Source organism: Lissotriton helveticus, chromosome 1_1 (assembly GCF_964261635.1).
Source record: "Lissotriton helveticus chromosome 1_1, aLisHel1.1, whole genome shotgun sequence".
NCBI classification, from domain to species: domain Eukaryota; kingdom Metazoa; phylum Chordata; class Amphibia; order Caudata; family Salamandridae; genus Lissotriton; species Lissotriton helveticus.
In genome coordinates, this window is record NC_136057.1 from 1,150,752,870 (window position 1) to 1,150,772,857 (window position 19,988).

Sequence of the window (19,988 nt, forward strand, 5' to 3'; positions counted from 1 at the left end):
TTGTTTCTTCACTATAGACAATAACTTAAACAAGTTACGTAGTACGGGCATGCCTACAACTGCATGTTGCACAAGCACTTTTTGCACTGCACACGGAGCCCATTGTTGAGTTACATTGCTCTAATTGTTTATAGTATTGTTTAAGGGGGGATAGACAATATATTCCCTTTGAATAAAATTGCATTTGTTATTTTGTGTGATTCATCTGCCTGAACATAATTAAGTTACCAGTGAGAGGACCTCTCCGAACGTCACTGTGAATCTATAAGTGCCAAAAAACTGGAAAACTGGCCTGGCCACTCATCTTCTCTAGATACCAAAGGCAGACCTGGTAATTCTTAAGAATTTCTGCTCAATATTAGACCTCCCCTAACAAGGCTTTTTGACAACTGTGTCACGATACATTTAGACAATGTAGTTGTAGAATGCAGCCCATTTAATGAATTTCATATGGGCTTTACATCTGGATGCAGTATAGCGATGCCTAGAAATTGAGGTATGCTCTAGCTAGTCTATTAAGATATTTCCCTGCTGTCTCCAGTATGTTTTTATACACACATCGAATGTCGCATATTTCCAGGTGTGAATTGTTACCTTTCGTTTTTGTCTTAGTATTTATATAGACTTCGATAAATTATCAGCGTACGTGTGTGCAAATGAGACAAACTGGAATGGTGGCTGGACTGCTGCTAGTCATCCATCATGGGATGCATGGTCTGGCTTCCCAGTTTGTATCTCTTCCCACTAAAAGAAGCCCAGTATAGTTTCTCAACTCCATCAAACAGTCTGTCCACCAGTTCCCCATGCTCTTTAGTTTGGCACAGCCAGCACTTTGGAAATTGGTGATTCTCACTCTCCAAGTCTGAGATGCATAATGGAAAGAGCAAGACAACAAAGTTCTCACTCACCTCAGCCCAGTGCTGAATGAATATTCTTGTTCATCCTTTTTTTCACTCTGTATTTTCTTCCCCCTCTCCCGTTGTTTTGACATTCATATGTGATGACTTTGACATCAGTACTGATCTCTTCAGGGGCTAGCAGACAGGGTTGAGGAGCCATGGGTTCATGCCACCTAGGTGAATAAGAGCGAAGGCAGACGTTCACCACCAGGCCTAAGAGTTCCCCTATTCTGCACAATTGCAGTCTGCTCAACAAGTCTTCCTCTAGGAAGAGCTTTGCTCAAGCTTAGCCCCACTAAGAGACCTGTCTTCTTAGTTGGTGCCATGGTGACATTTACCCCATCTAGGTGGCCAGATCATGCCAGAAACCCTTTGTGTAAGGGACCTATCACCTGCTTTTGAATGGTATTAGAAATCTTACATTACAACTGGACTGATCATACTTTCATATTCAACAACTTGTATTTACCTATACAGACTCTTTCATAGGATCCATTAATGTGTCTACTTTTTGGGCGGTATGTCGCTGCCCTGCTGTTTGTGAATTGTAGACTAGACTAGCTTGCTTTATCTTGGATTAAACAAATATCACCTTCAGCAACTGCAGTTTGACCTGATTTTGTGTTCTACCCTGATTGTTGATGTGTGGTGCTTTGACTAGCGAGTCCTCTTCCCGCTTCCCCTCCCCACAACCCCTACTCAAAGTCCAAGCAATTAATCTCTAAAATTGATCTATAGTAAATGAAAGGGCTTGAGATTCCATGATTTGAATTGAACTGAGGAACTGTTTTCTGGTTGTTTGGATGTTGATGGGTTCACTTCCCCAACCCCAGTTTGAATCTAATAATATTGTCTGTGCAAAATGTGACACACACTCGTTGTGTTACAATACAAAGCTATTTCTTTTCAGAATAATGTCAGCACACTGGATATATTCTTCAGGTATTCTTCCATACATGCACTCAAAAATAATTAATTTACGCTAAAAAACCTTAGAAAACCTGAAAAAAACAAAGGTTAAAATAATGGTTCGAGGCATAGGAGCTGCAGATCACACACCATGCATAGATCGCCATCTGGTGTTGGGCCCGGATGTTTGCTGCTTGTTATTGTCTTGGAAGTCACGAGATAGGTGACTCCTCCTCTGGACAATCGTGCGCATTGGCATCGACCCATCTTCTGATTGTTTTTTTCCGCCATCTGGTTCGGATGTGTTCGGCGCACTCTAATTCGGTGTCATTACCGTTCTACTTTTCGGTGCTCAATCCTTACTCTTTCTTCGGTATTGTGTTCGATCACGATTCCCATTCAGCGCACATCTCTACAAACTTGAATTCTTCGGTTCTGGTCGTCGTCGCGTGCGTGTAGGGCGGGGAGGAATAGAGAGAGGTACTACATAGGTGATCCTACGGGGAACCGCCCTACACGCACGAGTATGATCATGGGGTACCCCCTAACCCTCGCCTCCCATGGGGCTAGTCGCTCCTCCCTAAAGGGTCAATGGACCCCCTTAGTGGATAAAGACTATAGGTCATACCCACAGAGTGGCACTACCTATACAGCATGCTAAGATTGGAGCCCCCATCCCGGTCCTGATGAAAGCCATGTACCCGTTGGACAGTATGGCTGAAACATGTTGACCTACTTTTTTTTTTAAAACTCACATAACGATGATTGGATGATTGCTTTCTTATTCACCGCACTGCAGTTTTTAGATCCCACATGGTTCCCTCACTAAATAAAGTTTCATTGGGGAACTCTTGATGGCTTTTTAACTCACTATTTCCTTAGGGCCCCCACTCACTTTAGAAAGTGCATCCCTGTCGTCGGGTGCATGCCCGTCCTCCACCAAACGGGGTTTCTGGAGGGCGAGGACTGGCAGATGATGAAGCATGACACCTGGTGGTGTGTGATGCCAGTCCTTCACTTTTTTGTGAGATGCCCTCAGAACTGCTCGGCAATCCACATTTACTTGGTTATTTTCTAGAATTGGTCTTTTTGTGTGACATAAGATCTGTTAAGTCGTCAGACACAACAGATTCACAAGTGGGAACTTCATCCAGAAGTTCTTCAACCGTTTTTCCAAATGTGGGGGCATCCACAGATAGATCTCTTCGCCACACATTCAAACACAAAATGCTCAAGCTTCACCGCCAGATACCCATACCGATTATCCAAAGGCAATGGGAAATGGATGAATTGGTCAGGGAGATTTGCATACGCTTTTCCGCCTCCCCCACTCATTTCATTAGTGGTACGCAAGCCGCAACAACAGTCACTAACGCTGATCCTAGTTGCTCCAACATGGGCCAGACAGCCATGGTACACAACATTGCTAGAACTATCAGTAGTCCCGCACCAAAAAAGATACCTCTCCCCACAACTCTTAACACAGAACCATGGAGAGATCAGGCATCCAGATCCAGCACAGCTCAACCTAGCGATCCGGCTCCTGAAGTCCTAGAATTTTGTTACCTCAATCTTTCACCTGATTGTATGAACGTTATCAAAGAGGCTAGGCGCCCCACCACTAGAGCCTCTTATGCAGCCAAGTGGAAAAAATGTATGATATACTGTACCAGTAACACAATCAATCCTCTAGATGCCTCCATTCAGCACATCATATGTTACCTGCTGCATCTTCAAAGATGTAATCTAGCATACACATCAATTAGATTACATCCTGCTGCCATAGCAGCTTACCTTCAAAATAGACAACATTTGTCATTGTTCAAGGTACCTGCCATTAAAGCAGTTCTGGAAGGCCTCAAAAGAATAATTCCTCCCAGGGTACCACCCTCTCGATGGTGGAATCTAAACATCGTCCTCACTAGATTAATGGGTCTTCCATTCGAACCTCTACATAAATGTGAGCTATCATTTCTTACATGAAAAGTCGTTTTCCTTGTGGCCATCACATCTCTTAGAAGAGTCAGTGAGCTACAGGCACTAACTATTCAACAACCATTTTTACAACTCCATCATAACAAAATGGTTCTCAGAACAAATCCCAAATTCCTTCCTAAAGTTATTTCTCCCTTCCATCTCAACCAATCTGTAGAGTTGCCAGTGTTCTTCTTGCAACCACAAACAGTAGCAGAAAGAGCTCTTCATACACTAAACGTAAAAAGAGCACTTCTTTACTATATTGACAGAACAAAACCTTTTCGGAAAACAAAATAGCTTTTTGTATCCTTCTCATCACCACATAAAGGCAATCCCATATCAGTCTGGGATTGCAAGGTGGATTTTCAAATGTATACGAATTTGCAATCACAAAGTAAAACGTACACTTTCTATTTCTCCTAAAGCCCATTCTACCCACAAAATAGGGGCTTCCATTGCATTTTTAGGGAACATTCCATTAGATAATATCTGCAAAGCAGCTACATGGTCCACACCGCACACATTCACAAAACACTATTGTGTAGATGTGCAAGCAAAACAGCAAGCTATTGTGGGCCAGGCTGTACTCAAAACACTATTTCAAACTACTGGTGGTCGCTACTAAGGGACGGTACTTCTAATGCAATTCATACATAGTGTGTGATCTGCAGCTCATATGCCTCGAACAGAAAAGGCTACCTACCAGTATGCATCCGTTCTTGGTATGTAGAGCTGTAGATTTACATATGCCCACCCACCTCCCCGGATAACTTTATCTGTTCCAGTATTATCTTAATTAGATACAACATTAATTGACATCTCTTTCTGTTCCTCACAAAACTCCATCATTTCCCTTCTTGGCGAAAAAAACAATCTGAAGATGGAGTCGATGCCCATGCGCACTATTGTCCAGAGGAGGAGTCACCTATCTTGTGACTTCCAAAGACTTCTTCCAAGACAATAACAAACTGCAAACATCCGGGCCCAACACCAGATGGCGATCTATGCATAGTGTGTGAATCTGCAGCTCTACATGCCAAGAACAGATGCATACTGGCAAGTAGCATTTTCCTTATAGTTAAGTATGATGAAAAGATCTGTTGTCGTTAAAAAAAAAAAATCAACTCCCTGAAAAAAGCAAAGGTTATATTTTAGGTGAATTTGTCAGTAACCCCATTAACGATTTGAACTACAAAAAAAAAAACACGCAGAAATTCACCAGTTATAGTTAGCAGCCCTAATTATAACTTGCGCCCCTGCCATTCACTGCTTAAACCTCACATATGACCTCACACAAAGATCTATGACATCACTGATAACATCTCAAATGGCATTATTGATTACATAATCCAAGCTTCTTTTGTACACAATGCTCTTTAAACGTGTATACTATTAGAGCATAAATAAATAAATGCAAGCCAGCGCATACAAGCTCAGAATAATATGGGGCATATGTACTGCTATCATACATACAACCCCCATAGGCAAAGCAAGCTTTTTTTATTTGTAACATTGAACCTATACCATACACTTAATGGGTAGTTGAGTTCATGTTGACTATAAACCACAGATGAAATGGTAATCTATCCTGCACACAGTGTTCAATCTGTATCTGTATCTGTATACAACTGTTCAGGGAAAACCAAGTAAATAACAAATGCCCTACTACAGACACTCTTTACCTGTATCAAACCCCTCGAGTTACTGAACCTACATTATGTAATGAAGTGGATATGAGTGGAAAAGGTGGTATGGTTACCAGTTTTTTTACTCTATGGAGAGAATTTTCTCTGTAACACACTGTTTGCAGACAGTGAAACTCTCATGCGAAAAACACCATCGTTTTTTTTTAAAGTCTCTACTAAGCACAGTGTATACTCTATGCGAAACGTGTCCAAACAGCAACCATTCACGTAAAATAACCACGGTCTGAATGTGCTCAAAATCATGCTACCTGCAGCCTTCATACAAAAACTTTACAAATAGCACATCTGATGGAGCAAAAACAAGCATTTGTAGAAAGGTTAGTACCTGGTTCACGCAGTCTTCAATGTTAAGTAGAAAACATCATGCTGAGACAATTCTGTCTAATAACTCAAGGCTGCATACAATACTTTTTTATAACCAATTATTATTATAATTTTTCAGTTGTACACAAACATGTCTGGTACAATTGGATCTGTGTGACCTGAGCAGCAACAATAAACCCATCCCAAATTTCACACATGCATTGCAAAACAGTCCTTGTGGCAGAGGCATTGGATCACATTATAAACATATGAACAGTAGGTCATAACAGTTGTATTCCCATAGAAGAAACTAATGCATAGCAAAGCTATCGTCTCCTCCTTTGGTGACTAGTCTGCAAGTGAGTGTGGCTTCATGCACAGTGATGCAAAAAGTACAGCAAGACTTTACCATCTGGTGTAACGATAGCCCAGGAGGAGGACGGACGGGAAGGCAGGGGGCCGAGAGGGGAAAGCGGGGCATGGTAGGTCAGAGAATCATGGTAATTTGCTTGATTTAGGGTGTAAGTTGGAACTAAGCATGGAGACCCTCCTTGAACACTTGCACGTCATGGAGCAGGGTTTACCAATCTAAAACTGTGGGAACTCTGCTCAGTCTAGGAGCCGCCTTTCGCGCGAGGGCCACAGATTCTGCTTTACCACATTTGAGTGTCACTGTGCACCAATGCTTCAATGCCGGCAATGTATGGGCTTTCCAATGCATTGTCATGGATCTACAAACCACCAGCAGTGTCAGGTCCATAATTCAATGTATTGCTTGCGTGGTTGCTTTTTTTGCTTTTAAACAGATCCAAGAGTGAACTTTCTATAGTGCATATAATTATGGCCCATCACTTCCGACAGAGCACCTGCTACTTCCCCCAGAATCTGACATCTGGGGTATACTGAGGCAGATCCCAATCTGGGTAGGCTTGTGTGTGTGTGAGATAAGCTCTATGTTAGATGTTATGTTGTATGTACTGGAATTTATCATTCCTTGACATCTTTCTGGGATATATCGTGCTCTCTCCCATTCGTTTTACATGAGTTCCTGGCCTATGTCGCTATCCCAGCACCTGCTGGTCCATAGCAAAGGGTCACGTGTGGTATATGCCAGGGTCCGAGTGAACCAAATGATTAGTCAGCGGCCGCTGCCAGTGGTATGGAGTGTGTGAAGGCTGCTTACAATACGTAGTATGTCAATTCTTTGCCCTGTTGGAAACTGTTTTCTGCGTTACCAAAACATTAATAATAGTATGTCTGACCTTACAATATTTTCCAAGATTTCTGAAAATGTACCTTATAGTAAATCTGTTCTTTTTGATGGATGCTGCTATTCACAGTGTTGGTTCATCCGCATATCCGCATCCAAAAATGCAGATCAGGAGATGTGCTCCTACCAGTTTTCTTTATTTCATTAAAGCATTTGTAATTGTATGTTGGCAGGATGCAGAGATATCACTCCCGAAGAAATTAGCGTTTAAATCATGGCTTTTGTGTTAGAATCAGGTGTTGGTTACAAATCCTCATAGTGCCTCTGTACTAACTATGACTTCCCAGTACTGTGATAATTATTGTCTGATGCATCAAAGACCATCAGGAACAAGAGGCCAAGCTATGTATTGTGGAACCTAAGAAGCAGGGCCAATGTGGGTGGAGGTCACTTTCGACAGATCGGAAACAACCAAAATTAAAACATGGGCTCAGGGAAAAGTTAAAGAAAAGTTCTGTGACATCCAGACATCCAGATCCAGGAAAAGCTCACAAAGACAATCTCGCAGTTCAAACTTTGGCACCCAACACTGACCCTATGCGGAATCTGGAGTAGATGTGCTTTGATTTCCACGGGCCCTTCTTTACCATACAGATGGTTGAGACCATCAAGGCGACCATGTAGCAAATAGTTAAAATGTTTCCTGTCTCTCTGTTAAGCATTTCAGTCAAATACATTTTCCTTCCCCACCACAGGTCTTGTTCCTCCACCTTTGCTACCCTCATCGGCCCCTGGTTGTAGCTGAGTGTATGTGTTACATCCAAACCTAATAAAGAGATTTAAACTATAGAAAACTCTGTCCTGGACACATGAGGACCAGTAGTTGACTTCCAGGTCAGAGTGTTAGTAGATTAAGAAGACCGTGTCGGGCAACATCTCTAGTTTTGAATCTTCTGCTTGACGCTCTAGTTCGCACCCCTAATTTCATTCCTTTGATATTTGACTCCACCATAGTTTTTACAATAGCTGAGTACGAATCTTCTTTTTAGACTTGGCTACAGATTTACCCTTTTTGGTTTGGCGACTACAATTCACCCTGCGGATAGCGAGCTGTGCAACTCACCTTCAGTTCTTCAGGCAAGTTTCCAGGTTTGCCTGGGGATAAGTTACAGTGATGCCTCCTCTCTTACCGGGTAAGGTGCATTAGCATTTTGCCATCATACTTGTATATTATAGTACTTCTTACTCAACACTCACTGTTTCAGCTCTTTGTTGATTACATTTTTAGGGATGTGTTGGGGATATGTGTTTGTTTACATCAATAACAACATAATATTTTGGAGTCCCTCGAAAAGAATTGAAAACATGTCAAAGAAGTATTGAAAATTGGCCGAAATACTATTTGCTCGAAAAGATGTAAAATGTCTCATTGAAGTGGTTTTTCTGGGATTCAAGACCTCTGACATAGGAATCTAAATGGACAAGATAAATTCAAGGTGGTACAGGATTGGCTATCTCTGATATCAGTGAAAGAGATCCAGCTGTTTCTGGGATTTGCTCATATCTGCACAGGTTTTGTGCAAGAGTTCTCAGAGATTGTGAGGCTCATATCTTGACTTACTCAGAAGGGAGTTCTCTGTGATTGGGTAAAGAAACAGGTAAGAGTGTTTTAAAGAGGCCTTCACTTTATCCTCTTGTTTTTAAACATTTGAACAATGAGTTACCTTTTATCTTGCGGTTCGAGCCTTCTTTACACAAAAATATCCATACACTTGGGCTGTACATCCTGTAGAATATTAGTTTCAAACCCTCAATGATAGAGAATTTTTGCCTTTGACTCACTTGTGACATTGTTTGGAGGAGGCCCAACATAAGATTATAATGTAGACAGATTATAAGAATTTACAATATCTAAAATCAAAGAAATGCCTGAACATAAGATTATGGCTAGTGGTCTCTGTTATTTTCTTGATATTACTATGAGACCACTTACCGACCAGGTAACAAACACAGAAAAAAGATTTCCACTATGAATTAGTCTTTCTCCAAGAAATCGTCAGGTTGCATGTATATCTTGATGTTAATATTACAAAGGATCTCTATTTCAAAGACCACTGCTGAAACACTCAGGGGTAGTACATTTTATATCCACTAATTATCATCCCCATGCAGACGGACAGACTAAATAAAACCCATTAACGATATTTGAGGTGCGTTTTTATAAGCCATTCAGAAAGATTAGTCAAATGAATTCCGGTGGCAGAACTTTCATATCACTACACTTTGTATACCTCTTTGGGATATTCCCTAGTTTTCTGTTCCACATGTATTTTTCCCCACATTTGACCACCTACCTCTTACTCCTCTACAATTTCTTCTGGTCAGACTCTGCTCCAAGATGTACGTAACTGAAACAACGAGAAGGAACCAGCTGGAATACAATAAACTTAGTTTTATTTCTAAGTGTCATTTAAGTGGCCCACTGGTTAGGGAATCGCAGCACATCCTTCATCCACAGCTCAACAACTCCTGAACCGACCATTCCATATTACATGGTATGACATACACAGGATTCTACGTACAATTCTATTCATGTGCCCTTTTTTTATATGTACCTATAACACAATAACTATATATTATTTTTTTTATGTTCCTACAACACAACAGCTAGAAGAAGAAAAAAATAAAAAGAGCTCATTCAAACAATAAATCCTAAAGCCTGAAAGACAAATAAGTTATCCTCACACATAATCTTCTAGCCTTTTAGGCAATTTGCTGACTCTTTTCATCTGATAAATACCACCTAATGTCCCAGTGTCTTCTCTTTTTTTATTTGAGGAAAAATCCCCTCCATGACTGGTGACATTCAAACCACAAGACTCAGTTTGATCCCTTTAAATATTAACACTCTCCTGCGAAAGATTCTTACTCAGTTCAGAAGAATCAGTACACAATTCTGCCTCATCGGAAACCTGAGGACGAAGCTTTTCCACTTCCCTCCTTCCATACAAAAGAAAGAATCTTCCTCATCTGACATGTCAAACAATTGCTCCTGAGCTGGTTTTAAAAGCACAGCTGAACTTTAATTCCACCAACCCTTCTGACATAGCAGAACTGCACTTTCAGTTGCTCTTTCCACCAGAACAGGACCATAAAATTCAGACCGTTCCTTGCAATGCAATCCAGGTGTAATAATACGTACCCAATCTCCTGCACTAATATTTTTATGTTTGACCCTATGCACTCCATCATGATTCTCTTTTCCAACTCCTTGTGCTTTAGCCCGATTTCCTCTAGCTTATTCCACTACTTCTGCCACCTTCTTGTCGTCATTAAAATTTTCAAAAGAAGGAGAAGGCAAAGTACGACTTTCCCTTCCCCTAAAACAAAAATTATGGAGACACCTCAGTTGCAGAATGTGGTGTGGTATGATGTCACCACAATTTCTCCTTCAAAAAATCTAAAACATTCTTGTTACTGCTTAAATCTACTTGAATAACCTCTTTTACAAATCTATTTGCCCATTCCACTTGACCATTTTCCCTAGGACAATACAAAGTCTTTCGGTGCTGATAGCGCATTTATTCAGAAACAGTACCATTTTGGATGAAACAAATTGTACCCCATTGTTCGACATGAGCACTTTAGGAAAACCATTGATACCTTCAATACTTCATCAGTAGTGTGATTTTCCACAAATGTGTGGTATATCCATCTAGAAAAACTTTCTATAAGAACAATTAGTAATCTACTGCTCCTTCCTAGAACATCAAAAATCAATCAGAACCTTTCAGCACAAGCATCCATCCCTGGCCCCCAATAATGTTTAATAAAATTCTTAGTGCCTGTCATCCCAGGATGTGCCATATGAGCTAAGTCAACGAGTTTCCTTCCGAGTTCCACAGGCAGAACAAACAAATCATGTCTTAGAAGAATATCATTCTCCAAACTCAATTCAATGGTCACCTGAGCAAAGCATTAAATTGCTGGATGCAGGACCACGTGCCAAAGTTACTAAACGACTGTTGATCATACGATGTACACAATCACACCTCCACGGTAAAATCGTACCTTAAAACACCACGTAGCAGTCAGAGATGTACAGCACAAATCTGTTGAAAGTGAGATGAATACAGAAAGCCTTCCATTGAAAATCTTATGATAAATAACATCTAGTGGGGTATCTCCTCACAGTGGGCCGACACCAAACCAGCACTCGTCGCCATTGAAATGACTTGAAGGAGCCGTCTGGAATACAATAAACGTAGGTTTATTTCTATGTGTCATTTAAGTGGCCCACTGGTGAGGGAATCGCAGCACGTTTTTCATCCACGGCTCAACTCCTTATGACCTTAACATTCTACATTTCCTCACTCAGACTGCCCCACCATTCCATATTACAAGGTATGGCATACACTTGATTCTACATACAATTATATACAAGAGTAACATAAAATACTCAACAGCAGGTCAACTATGAGGGGCTAACGCTCAATACACAATGTTTTCTGACCGGAAATACAGTGCATTAGCTTCCATGGTTGGGTCTGAAATACGTTGCCCTGAAGACCACTAGTTGACTACCGGGTCAGAGAGGACAGAATCCTATAAAGTATTTCTAGACTCTGATGGCCGTGTCTGGCAACATTGTTTTTTTCAATTCTTCCGCTTGAGGCTCTTGTTTGCAGCAATAATACCGTTCCCTCACCTTTATTTTTTTTCCTCTTTATTGGTTCCCTCAATTTCGTTCCTCCCTATTCCTTCTACTGACCCTTGGTTTTCTCATGGACTGGCTTTAATATCCCTCTCGATTATAGTTTTGGTACTAACTCTGATGTGAGAAGGCTTTAATGACTGCAAACGTGCTTTTAGGACTTTGATTCAGATTTCCCCTTTTTGGTTTGGCCACTACAATTCTACCTGCAGGAGGAGAGGAGCACAATTCACCAGCACTTAGGCTCCCAGGCTTCCCTAAGGCAATCATGACGCTGCTGTCACCATGACAGCATTGTGGTGATTGGTCTGAGAGCCGTGGTTTGGTGCTCAGACAGCGACTGGTGGACTGTGCATGTCCTCCACCCAGGTTGTACAATACAGCCGATGGAGAACATGCAAAGTGCACATGACAGTTTGGCCAAACCATCCTGCACACTTACACGGTGCAGCAGCAGCTACTGCTCCTCCCTCAGTCCCTCTCTCTGTGTCGAGCCCAACCCTGCCCCATCCTGGCTTGCTCCTTGCAGAAAAAAAAATGATAATGTAACGTTAATGTTGCGTTATTATCCTTTTCATTTTCTTTTTACATCTGTGGTGACACTCCTCCGCATTAGCTTAGGAGCTACCCCTGACTGTATTATGATTTTGTTATCGTGCTTACCTAGTATAGAACTCCTGTCCCGTTACTTAATACTCATTGTCTTCTGTTTCCCTTCTTGATAGTGAGTTGTAGTGTTCCTGTTCAGCGCTACGCCATCCTGTACTTGCAAAAGTCCACTCCAGGTCTTTTAACAACTGTTGAAAACAAATATCACCCTATCTCTATCTCCCTCTTTCCCTTTTTGGAGCATGTGCTCCTTACTCTTCTGGAGTGTGACGCAGAACTCACCAGGGAACATCTTGTTTAGTCATAAGTAGCATCTGCGACCAGAAGTAGCGCAGGGTCTCTTTGCTCTGTTGACATGTACTCTACCTCCAAAAACACACAATGTGTAGCCTTCTGCAGTCTAGAATTTCCTCTTTGGGCCTCTAGAAGATCCAGCCTCCTATACACATTTCAGCCTCTGCTGTTGTTCCCACGAATTCCCAAGGAAAATTCAGCAGGCCTGAGTACAGTTGATTCAGATGGCCTTGGATTTGGCCAGAGAGTCTGGTACTCCTTATCTACTGACCTTGATCATCTGCACCTCACTTTGACTTTGTCTTTGGGAGGATCTGCTGTATTTGCAGCAAGACAAAGTGCTACACCTGAATCTCCACAATCTGCATCTTGATACGTGGAGATTAGGCTGTCAACTGAGAAGTTTTAATTTACCTTCAAAGGTTGTAGATTTAAATGTGACTTCCAGCCGCCCTTTGACCTGAGATGTGTATTCAGACCACTGGTCCAAGTTTGTCACTGGGCGGAACGGAGAACAGGTTAACCCTCTACAGGCTGGATTATGTAATCTTCTTTTTTGGCTTGCTAAAGCCTTTGCTGTAGGCCACTTAAGGGTTACTTATTTGCCCTTTCAGCCAGTCTTAATTTACTTGATCAGCCCTCTTAATTCAAATCACCAGTTGTGATGTTTCTCTTGAAAGGACTTCCATATACATTTCCTCCTGCTCCCTTTTTTATACCGCAGTTATAGATTTCTTGAAATGTGCTCTTTTAAACCTTTTCATATTTGTAGTGTGTGTGTCTTGACGATCAAACGGTGTTTATTATTGCAATTACATCTGCGTGTTGCATCAGCGAACTGCAGGTATGGTCAACCACTGTTAATTACTCGGCCACTTCGCATTCCATCATTTGTTTGCCCATCATACATTTGCCCACCATACCATCTCAGACATGAACCAGCCAGATGAAAATTGCCATTGATCCTCCTCTAGCAGGGACAGTCTAACCTGAAGTCTCAGGCCTGGTCCGTTCGGAACAAAAGCAACGTCAGGCTTGTTACGGCATGTTTGGGCTTTATTTCAGAGGCTCATTGAACATGGGACTCGTGTCTAGGTATATCTGTCTGACGTTGGGTGTTGCACTGAGTAATCCAAAAAAGTGATACTCAGTGCCACAGCACGTGACCTGCACCTTAGTAAAGCGACCGAAATAGGCTGAAACACATCTGGGGTTGCATGTGTAATAGCTTGGCAGTTCAGGCTGGACTGCTCCCATTGAAAGAGGACCAAGGCCGGTTCCTGTATGAGTTGGCAGGGTGGGCAATAGCAAGATGAACTGGAATGCAGCGGAGAGTAATTACCAGTGTCTGCGATTAATTCAGTCATTCCGCCCATTACTTTTTTCCCCTTTGTATGCGAGGCAATCCATCACACTTCCTGTGTTCTTTTCTTGCCACTGCTAAGGATGAGGAGAGACTACACTGGTTGGATCAAAGGGACGCCTTTAACATCTAGATTGCTTCACAAGATGAGAAATGTGCTTTTAGAAGTATACTTCCACAGAATAAGTTACTTTCAATCAGTGAAGCTCTTTATTGTGCATGCTCTATCTAACCGCAGCTTCCTTATCAGCCATCCACCTTATCTGTTTTGTGGAGTGGACATTTTTGATTTAATAAGGTTACAAACTAGATTTAACGGACTGCAGCTGCAATTAAATCGTTCTGCTACGCTTTAGGTCTTTGAGTCCACACAGAGAGAAATAATGATTAAACTGACATCAAAAGGCAGAGATTCTCCTTTATCTGCCTCTTTGTTGTCGTGTCTGAAGATAGATAGGTTGGAGTGTGATAGACACCGATTACACCACCTGTGAGCTTGCATATAAGTTATTGCTAGAGTTTCTGAATCAAGTCTAGAACGAAGGGTGAATCACAAGATGAAAAATCTACATTTAGAGTATTCATTAAAAACAGTGGTACTGAAGGTAAGTAACTTATTCATCACTCCGTTGTCATAAAAAGTTGTCCATTTCCAAAAGTGTTTAAAAGTTTATTTTCTGACTCCGCAGAAAAGCATTTATTTCTCAAAATGTATATTTGAATTCTGTGCAAGTTAACTGCCTGATCTTGGGTATATCCGGTGCTGTGAGATACTTCTTTTTAGCCAGACTCTTTTTTTCTATTTTGCACTGTGCAAATATGTTGGCTAGTGCATGTCTGTGATGGCATACGTAGACCCCATGATATCACTTAAGTATAGCTGTCCTTTACAGATTCATGATGAAGAAGTTACGCTGAAAGTGAATCCTGCTTTAGAACAAAACTACAACTTTGAGCCAATGGATGTGGAATTTTGCAATTGTAGGTAAGCAGTAGGCTTAAATCAAAATAATAATCTTGCAAGACTGAGCATTATCAGTTAAAAAAAATATTAAACAATTTGTATTTATTTTTCTTCAGTTACAGTACATAAAAATCAAATATTCAAGTTACAGTTATCTGCTAGCAGGAGCTCACATATCTACACAGTGGCCAAAGACATTGCATATTGTCTCTTCACAACTTAATCATGTGCCACATTTATAATCTTGACTCATTTGAGATGCGGCATAAGGGCCATTGCCCAAGTATGGCATATCTTTCCGTCCAGCTGTTACAATAGTTGTACTATTTCCCTGAAACAGGTATCTCAAGTAATACACTTTTTGCAAGCTCCCCTCCCCTGCTGAAGGGCCGCTCCAGAATCGTACTAATCTTTGAGCAAAAATGATGTAGCTAAAATCGAGTTTGTAATAAGCTAAAAGCGCGATGTCTATCCAGGTAAGTGGGTACTTCATGAAATAAGGGGAAATGGAGAACTAGATCAAGCCTAAGCCCAGCAATTCCTATCCCTCTGTCATGAGGTTGGGTGTTCCCATCCAAGCTAATGCAAAGTGGTGGATTGGGGTGGCATGTACAGGGCCTTATATGACAAGGGTATCGGCTGCTTTAAAAGCTTCTAGTTTGAGGTCCCAACTCATAGCAATCGGTTCCTTTCTCAGGCTGCTTTGTTCCTCCCATCCGATTGCTACACTTTCAGCCAGTCCCTATTTTTCCACCTCTTCCTTCCAACTGGGTACTGATGGCACCACAGGGGATTTCCACCGCCTAGTAATACCTTGCTTGGCAAGGAGTAAGGCCCGGTCTGCAAATCTGTTACGCACTTTGCGTTCTTTTCACCTTCTGTATAATCCTAGTATACTTGTCTCTACAGTGTGCCTTCCTATATCTCCTACAACTTCCTTTAAAGTAGCAGTTATTCCACCTCAATATCTTCCTAGACTAGGGCATGACCAAAGCATATGTAGTACATATACGTCCTTGTCCGGACATCTAGGGCAGGATGGTTGAATGGTAGGGAAAATGGTGTGTATTCTATGCAGAGTCATGTGTGCCCTCTCTGTTATCATATATTGGATACATTTAAAACTGGTGTTGCGAGATGCACGTTTTGGGTATTCTAACATTGTTGCCCATTCTTTCTCTGTTAGTGGTCTGTCAATGTCTTGTTCCCATTTAGTGCGTGTTGCAGTTAGCGGTGAGGAACGGTGTGTGCGTATACCCCGATATAGCCAGCAAGCTAAATGACTACCCGTTCCCATAAGGTACATCAGATGGGCCAACTCATGTGTATTTGGTTCCGCCCCATCAGGTGCCTAGTGCCTTTCGACATAGTGCGTCACATTTGCAGGAGTCAAGAATAGGGTCTCCGGGGTCCCTCATTCGTATGTGACATCTGCGTGTGTGAGTAGCATCTTGTGCCCAAATAAACCCCCCACTGTTGTCACTCCGGTTTGCAAGCAGGGTTCTAACATGCGAGCAGCAAGTATTCCTAGGTTGGTAGGAATAAATAACTGTATATTGGGAGCGTATGCAGGGAGGATATTAGTGTAATTTAGTGTCTGCTTCCAGTATGTGAGTGCAGTTCGAAGAAGAATTCCCGCAGAGTGTGGCATAACTCTACCCAGATAGAGTAGTCTGTGCAGTGTACCCTGAGCTAACATGTGCACCGTATAAGCAATTTCCTGCTGATTTCGATATGCTATCCAGTACGCGAGCCACTGCAATTGTTATGATAAGCAGTACACATACAAATCTGGGGCCCCATCCCTCCAGCGTCTGATGGGAGTTGTAGCTTCGCTAAGACCCATATTAAGCTAGTAAGAAGTGTGTTCAGTGTTGGAAATACTGCTCTCCGCATTACCACTGGTATATTAGTAAAGTAGACGCAGGAGCATAACCATTTTAGCAGTTGCTAATCTCGCTACCACCGAGAGGGGTAATGACGTCCAGAACGTGATTTGAGCCCTCAAAAAGCTAATGGCCCTATGTAGATTCCCTTCTATAAGATCTCTTTTAGTTCTATAAATTTGGATCCCCAAGTACTTAAAGGTGTGATGAGCTATTGTTAAATCACGGTTACCAAATGGTATCATCTGCTCTTCCATATTAGCGCCAAAGGGGAAGGCGTAGTATTTTTTGTAATTAATTGCTAACCCTGCTTTGTGTTCAAATTACGTGAAGAGCTGGGCAACAGTGTCCAAATAGTTTAGCTGTCTCCTAGTATATAGAATGATGTCATCTGCGTAAAGTGATACAGCATGACGTGTGCTGTTCATGTTTATACCCCATCCCATCGAGGACCCCCGAAGTTTGTAAGCCAATGGTTCGAGGGCGAGCGCAAACAATATGGGCGATAGGGGGCATCCCTGTCTTGTGCCCCAGTTGGATGTGATATGGTTCTGATATATGCGACCCTGTGCGCACCCTAGCTGTGGGGCTATGATACAATACTTGGACCCAGCGAGAATAGGCATGTGGAATCCCAAATTTCAGTAGTGTGGCCAGCATCTAGTCCCAGCTGAGGGTGTCGAATGCCTGAGCAATATCTAGTGCGACACATCCTTCTTCTGCGTCCTCTGCAGTACAGTAAAACATAACATTACATAGCCGGCGTATATTTAGAGACGTACTACGCCCAGGGACAAAACCAAATTGGTCTAAGTGTACCAAAATTGGTACACTTAGACCAATTTGGTTAAGGGGCTGGAAACAATTAACAAGAATTTTACTCAAAATCTTATATTCAGCATTCAACAAGGAGAGCGGGCGGTATGCGGACAGTTGACTGTGGTCCCTCCCCGGCTTGGTAAGGTAGGTTATTAGTGCTTTAGTCGTAGAGGGGGGCAAGGTGCCTGTCTCGTAGGCTTCCTTATATTATATCTGCAACTGTGGGGCAAGTTGTTGCATGTAACATGTGCATACAACTCCACAGGAGTTTTGTTATTAGGAAGGCCCTTGATCACAGTTTTTCTTTCCGCCAGCGGTATAGGTTCAGCGGGCATTTTTTTATTCTCATCTGATACCTGTGGGAGCTCTAGTGTTCCAGGAATGCGTTAATCTCTAGAGAGTAAATCAGTGGTGGGGCTGTGTACAGCGTCCTGGAATGGTCATAAAAGGCTTTATTGATGGCTCTTTGTGTACTGAGGGGGAAGCATTCCTGAGGATTCGTGCCAATAGGGTGCCTGGTCTGTCTGATTCTGCATGTGTTTTATGTAGGTAAGTGCAGTGATCTATTATAAGCAACAGGTCCAGTAGTTCCGCATACTTAATGCGGGCCTCCTGGAGGTCTTGTTTTATTGAGGGATCTCGGGCTGATCTGGCTTCGAGTATGTGCAATTTGTCTTCAATATCCTGCAATTCTCGGTGGACCTTTTGTCTGGCTCCTGTGGAGGTGCTAAGAGCTGTGCCCCTAATTGCGACCTTTAATGCCTCCCATTCCAGCCCCACCGAAGACGCTGTACCATTATTTTTCAAAATAATTTGTTATGGTAGAAGTTAGTGCTTCCTGATATACCCCATCTTCTGACTGGCAGAGTCTAGTCGCCATGTAGGGACCGGGGCTGGAATACGCCCCATATGAATGTGATTTTGAATGCACCTTGGTCTGATATTGTATTTTCCGCATAAGCTTCTCAAGTAGTTTGCGTAAGAAGTGACAAACTATATATGATCGATTCAAGTGTGAAGATCATGTGTGGCTAAATAAAAGGAGTATTCTCTCATTCCCTTATTGTGGTTACGCCATATGTCCATCGGAGCCCATCCTTGCGCCCAAGTCTGTAATGTTTTGGAATGACATATTGATTGTAATGGTGGGATCTGTCTAGACCGTATCGATCACCGTATTTAAAGTCACCACCAAACACACAATTAACATCCGTCCAGTCCACCAGCGGTGTGCTAAGCCGGGCATAAAAAGGCTCCTGATCCACATTAGGGGCATATAAACTTCCCAGCACTATTGGTTTACCATCCAGTGTACCCCGAATCAATACGTATCGGCCCTCCTTGTCTATTCGAGTCTCTAGTATTGCAAAAGGGACCCCAGTCTGTAACCAAATGGCCGCTCGCTTACAAAGGCAGAATAGGTCGTATTATACAACTGCTCTCTCCATTTTTTCTGTAGTTTGGTGGCTTCTAGCCCTGTTAGATGTGTTTCTTGTAAGAACACAATATGTGCCTTTCATCGAATCAATTGAGCATGTACCCTATGTTGTTTATGTGGTAATCCCATTCCCCTAATCTTCCATGTTATGCAGTCATATTGTTGTATCGTACCCGACCTAGCCATTTAAGTGGATAAAGACATGTTAGTTGGTACATCATTTCTATGAGTTGCAACCCGTCCACATCCCTGTCAAACACCCCGAAACATGGTCCAACTGTAAAACTTGGTTCGACCAAACTACAAAACAATACTTGTAAACTCAACTAATTTCAAGCTTGCTACTGCATTAGGGGCCATGCCTGAATATAGCTTTGGGAAGCTTTCAGTTCTTGGAAGAGCAACCTCCCAAAGTACTTAAAGAGGGGGTGCCAGCCCCCGGCCACGAGGTCCCTCAACCCCCGCTGGAGCCAGTGTTCAAGTCTCTATGGACATTAGAGAAAAAGTGGACATCCGCTCCCAGCCGTGGGATTAATATAGACCCTTTGTCGTGGATAGTCTTCACAGGGTGTTGGCATGGTAGTCTTTCATCCTCCGGCATGTGAAACCAAGAGTCGTCTCCTCTATCTGTATTAATATTACTTACGAACTGCATCCCAGTCTCTACCTCTACTATAAAGTCAGGGATGGCTGAACCCTCTCTTGTCCCGGGAGTTGCAATCGAAGTCGCTGCTGGTGTTGAGAGTATCCCAACAGCATCAGAAAATGTATTATCTGGTGACAAAGGTGGGGATGATTTGGGCTTGATGCCCTCGTTGCGTCAATTACATCAATGAGGGAGGAAATAAGGTGCGACTTTTTGGTCTCTAAAACTAACCAGAATGAGATAAGGGCATC

At 42.3% G+C, this 19,988-nt stretch overlaps 1 protein-coding gene across 2 annotated transcripts in view; it reads left to right on the forward strand.

Moving 5' to 3' along the window:
* MOV10L1 (Mov10 like RNA helicase 1) overlaps positions 1 to 19,988 on the forward strand; it is a 1,293,514-nt gene that overhangs the window by 453,991 nt on the left and 819,535 nt on the right. For both annotated transcript variants that reach the window (XM_078678939.1, XM_078678944.1), the window contains one exon: positions 14,878 to 14,969. In XM_078678939.1, coding sequence (XP_078535065.1) covers positions 14,878 to 14,969 — 92 coding nt within the window. The remainder of the gene's footprint in view (positions 1 to 14,877; positions 14,970 to 19,988) is intronic.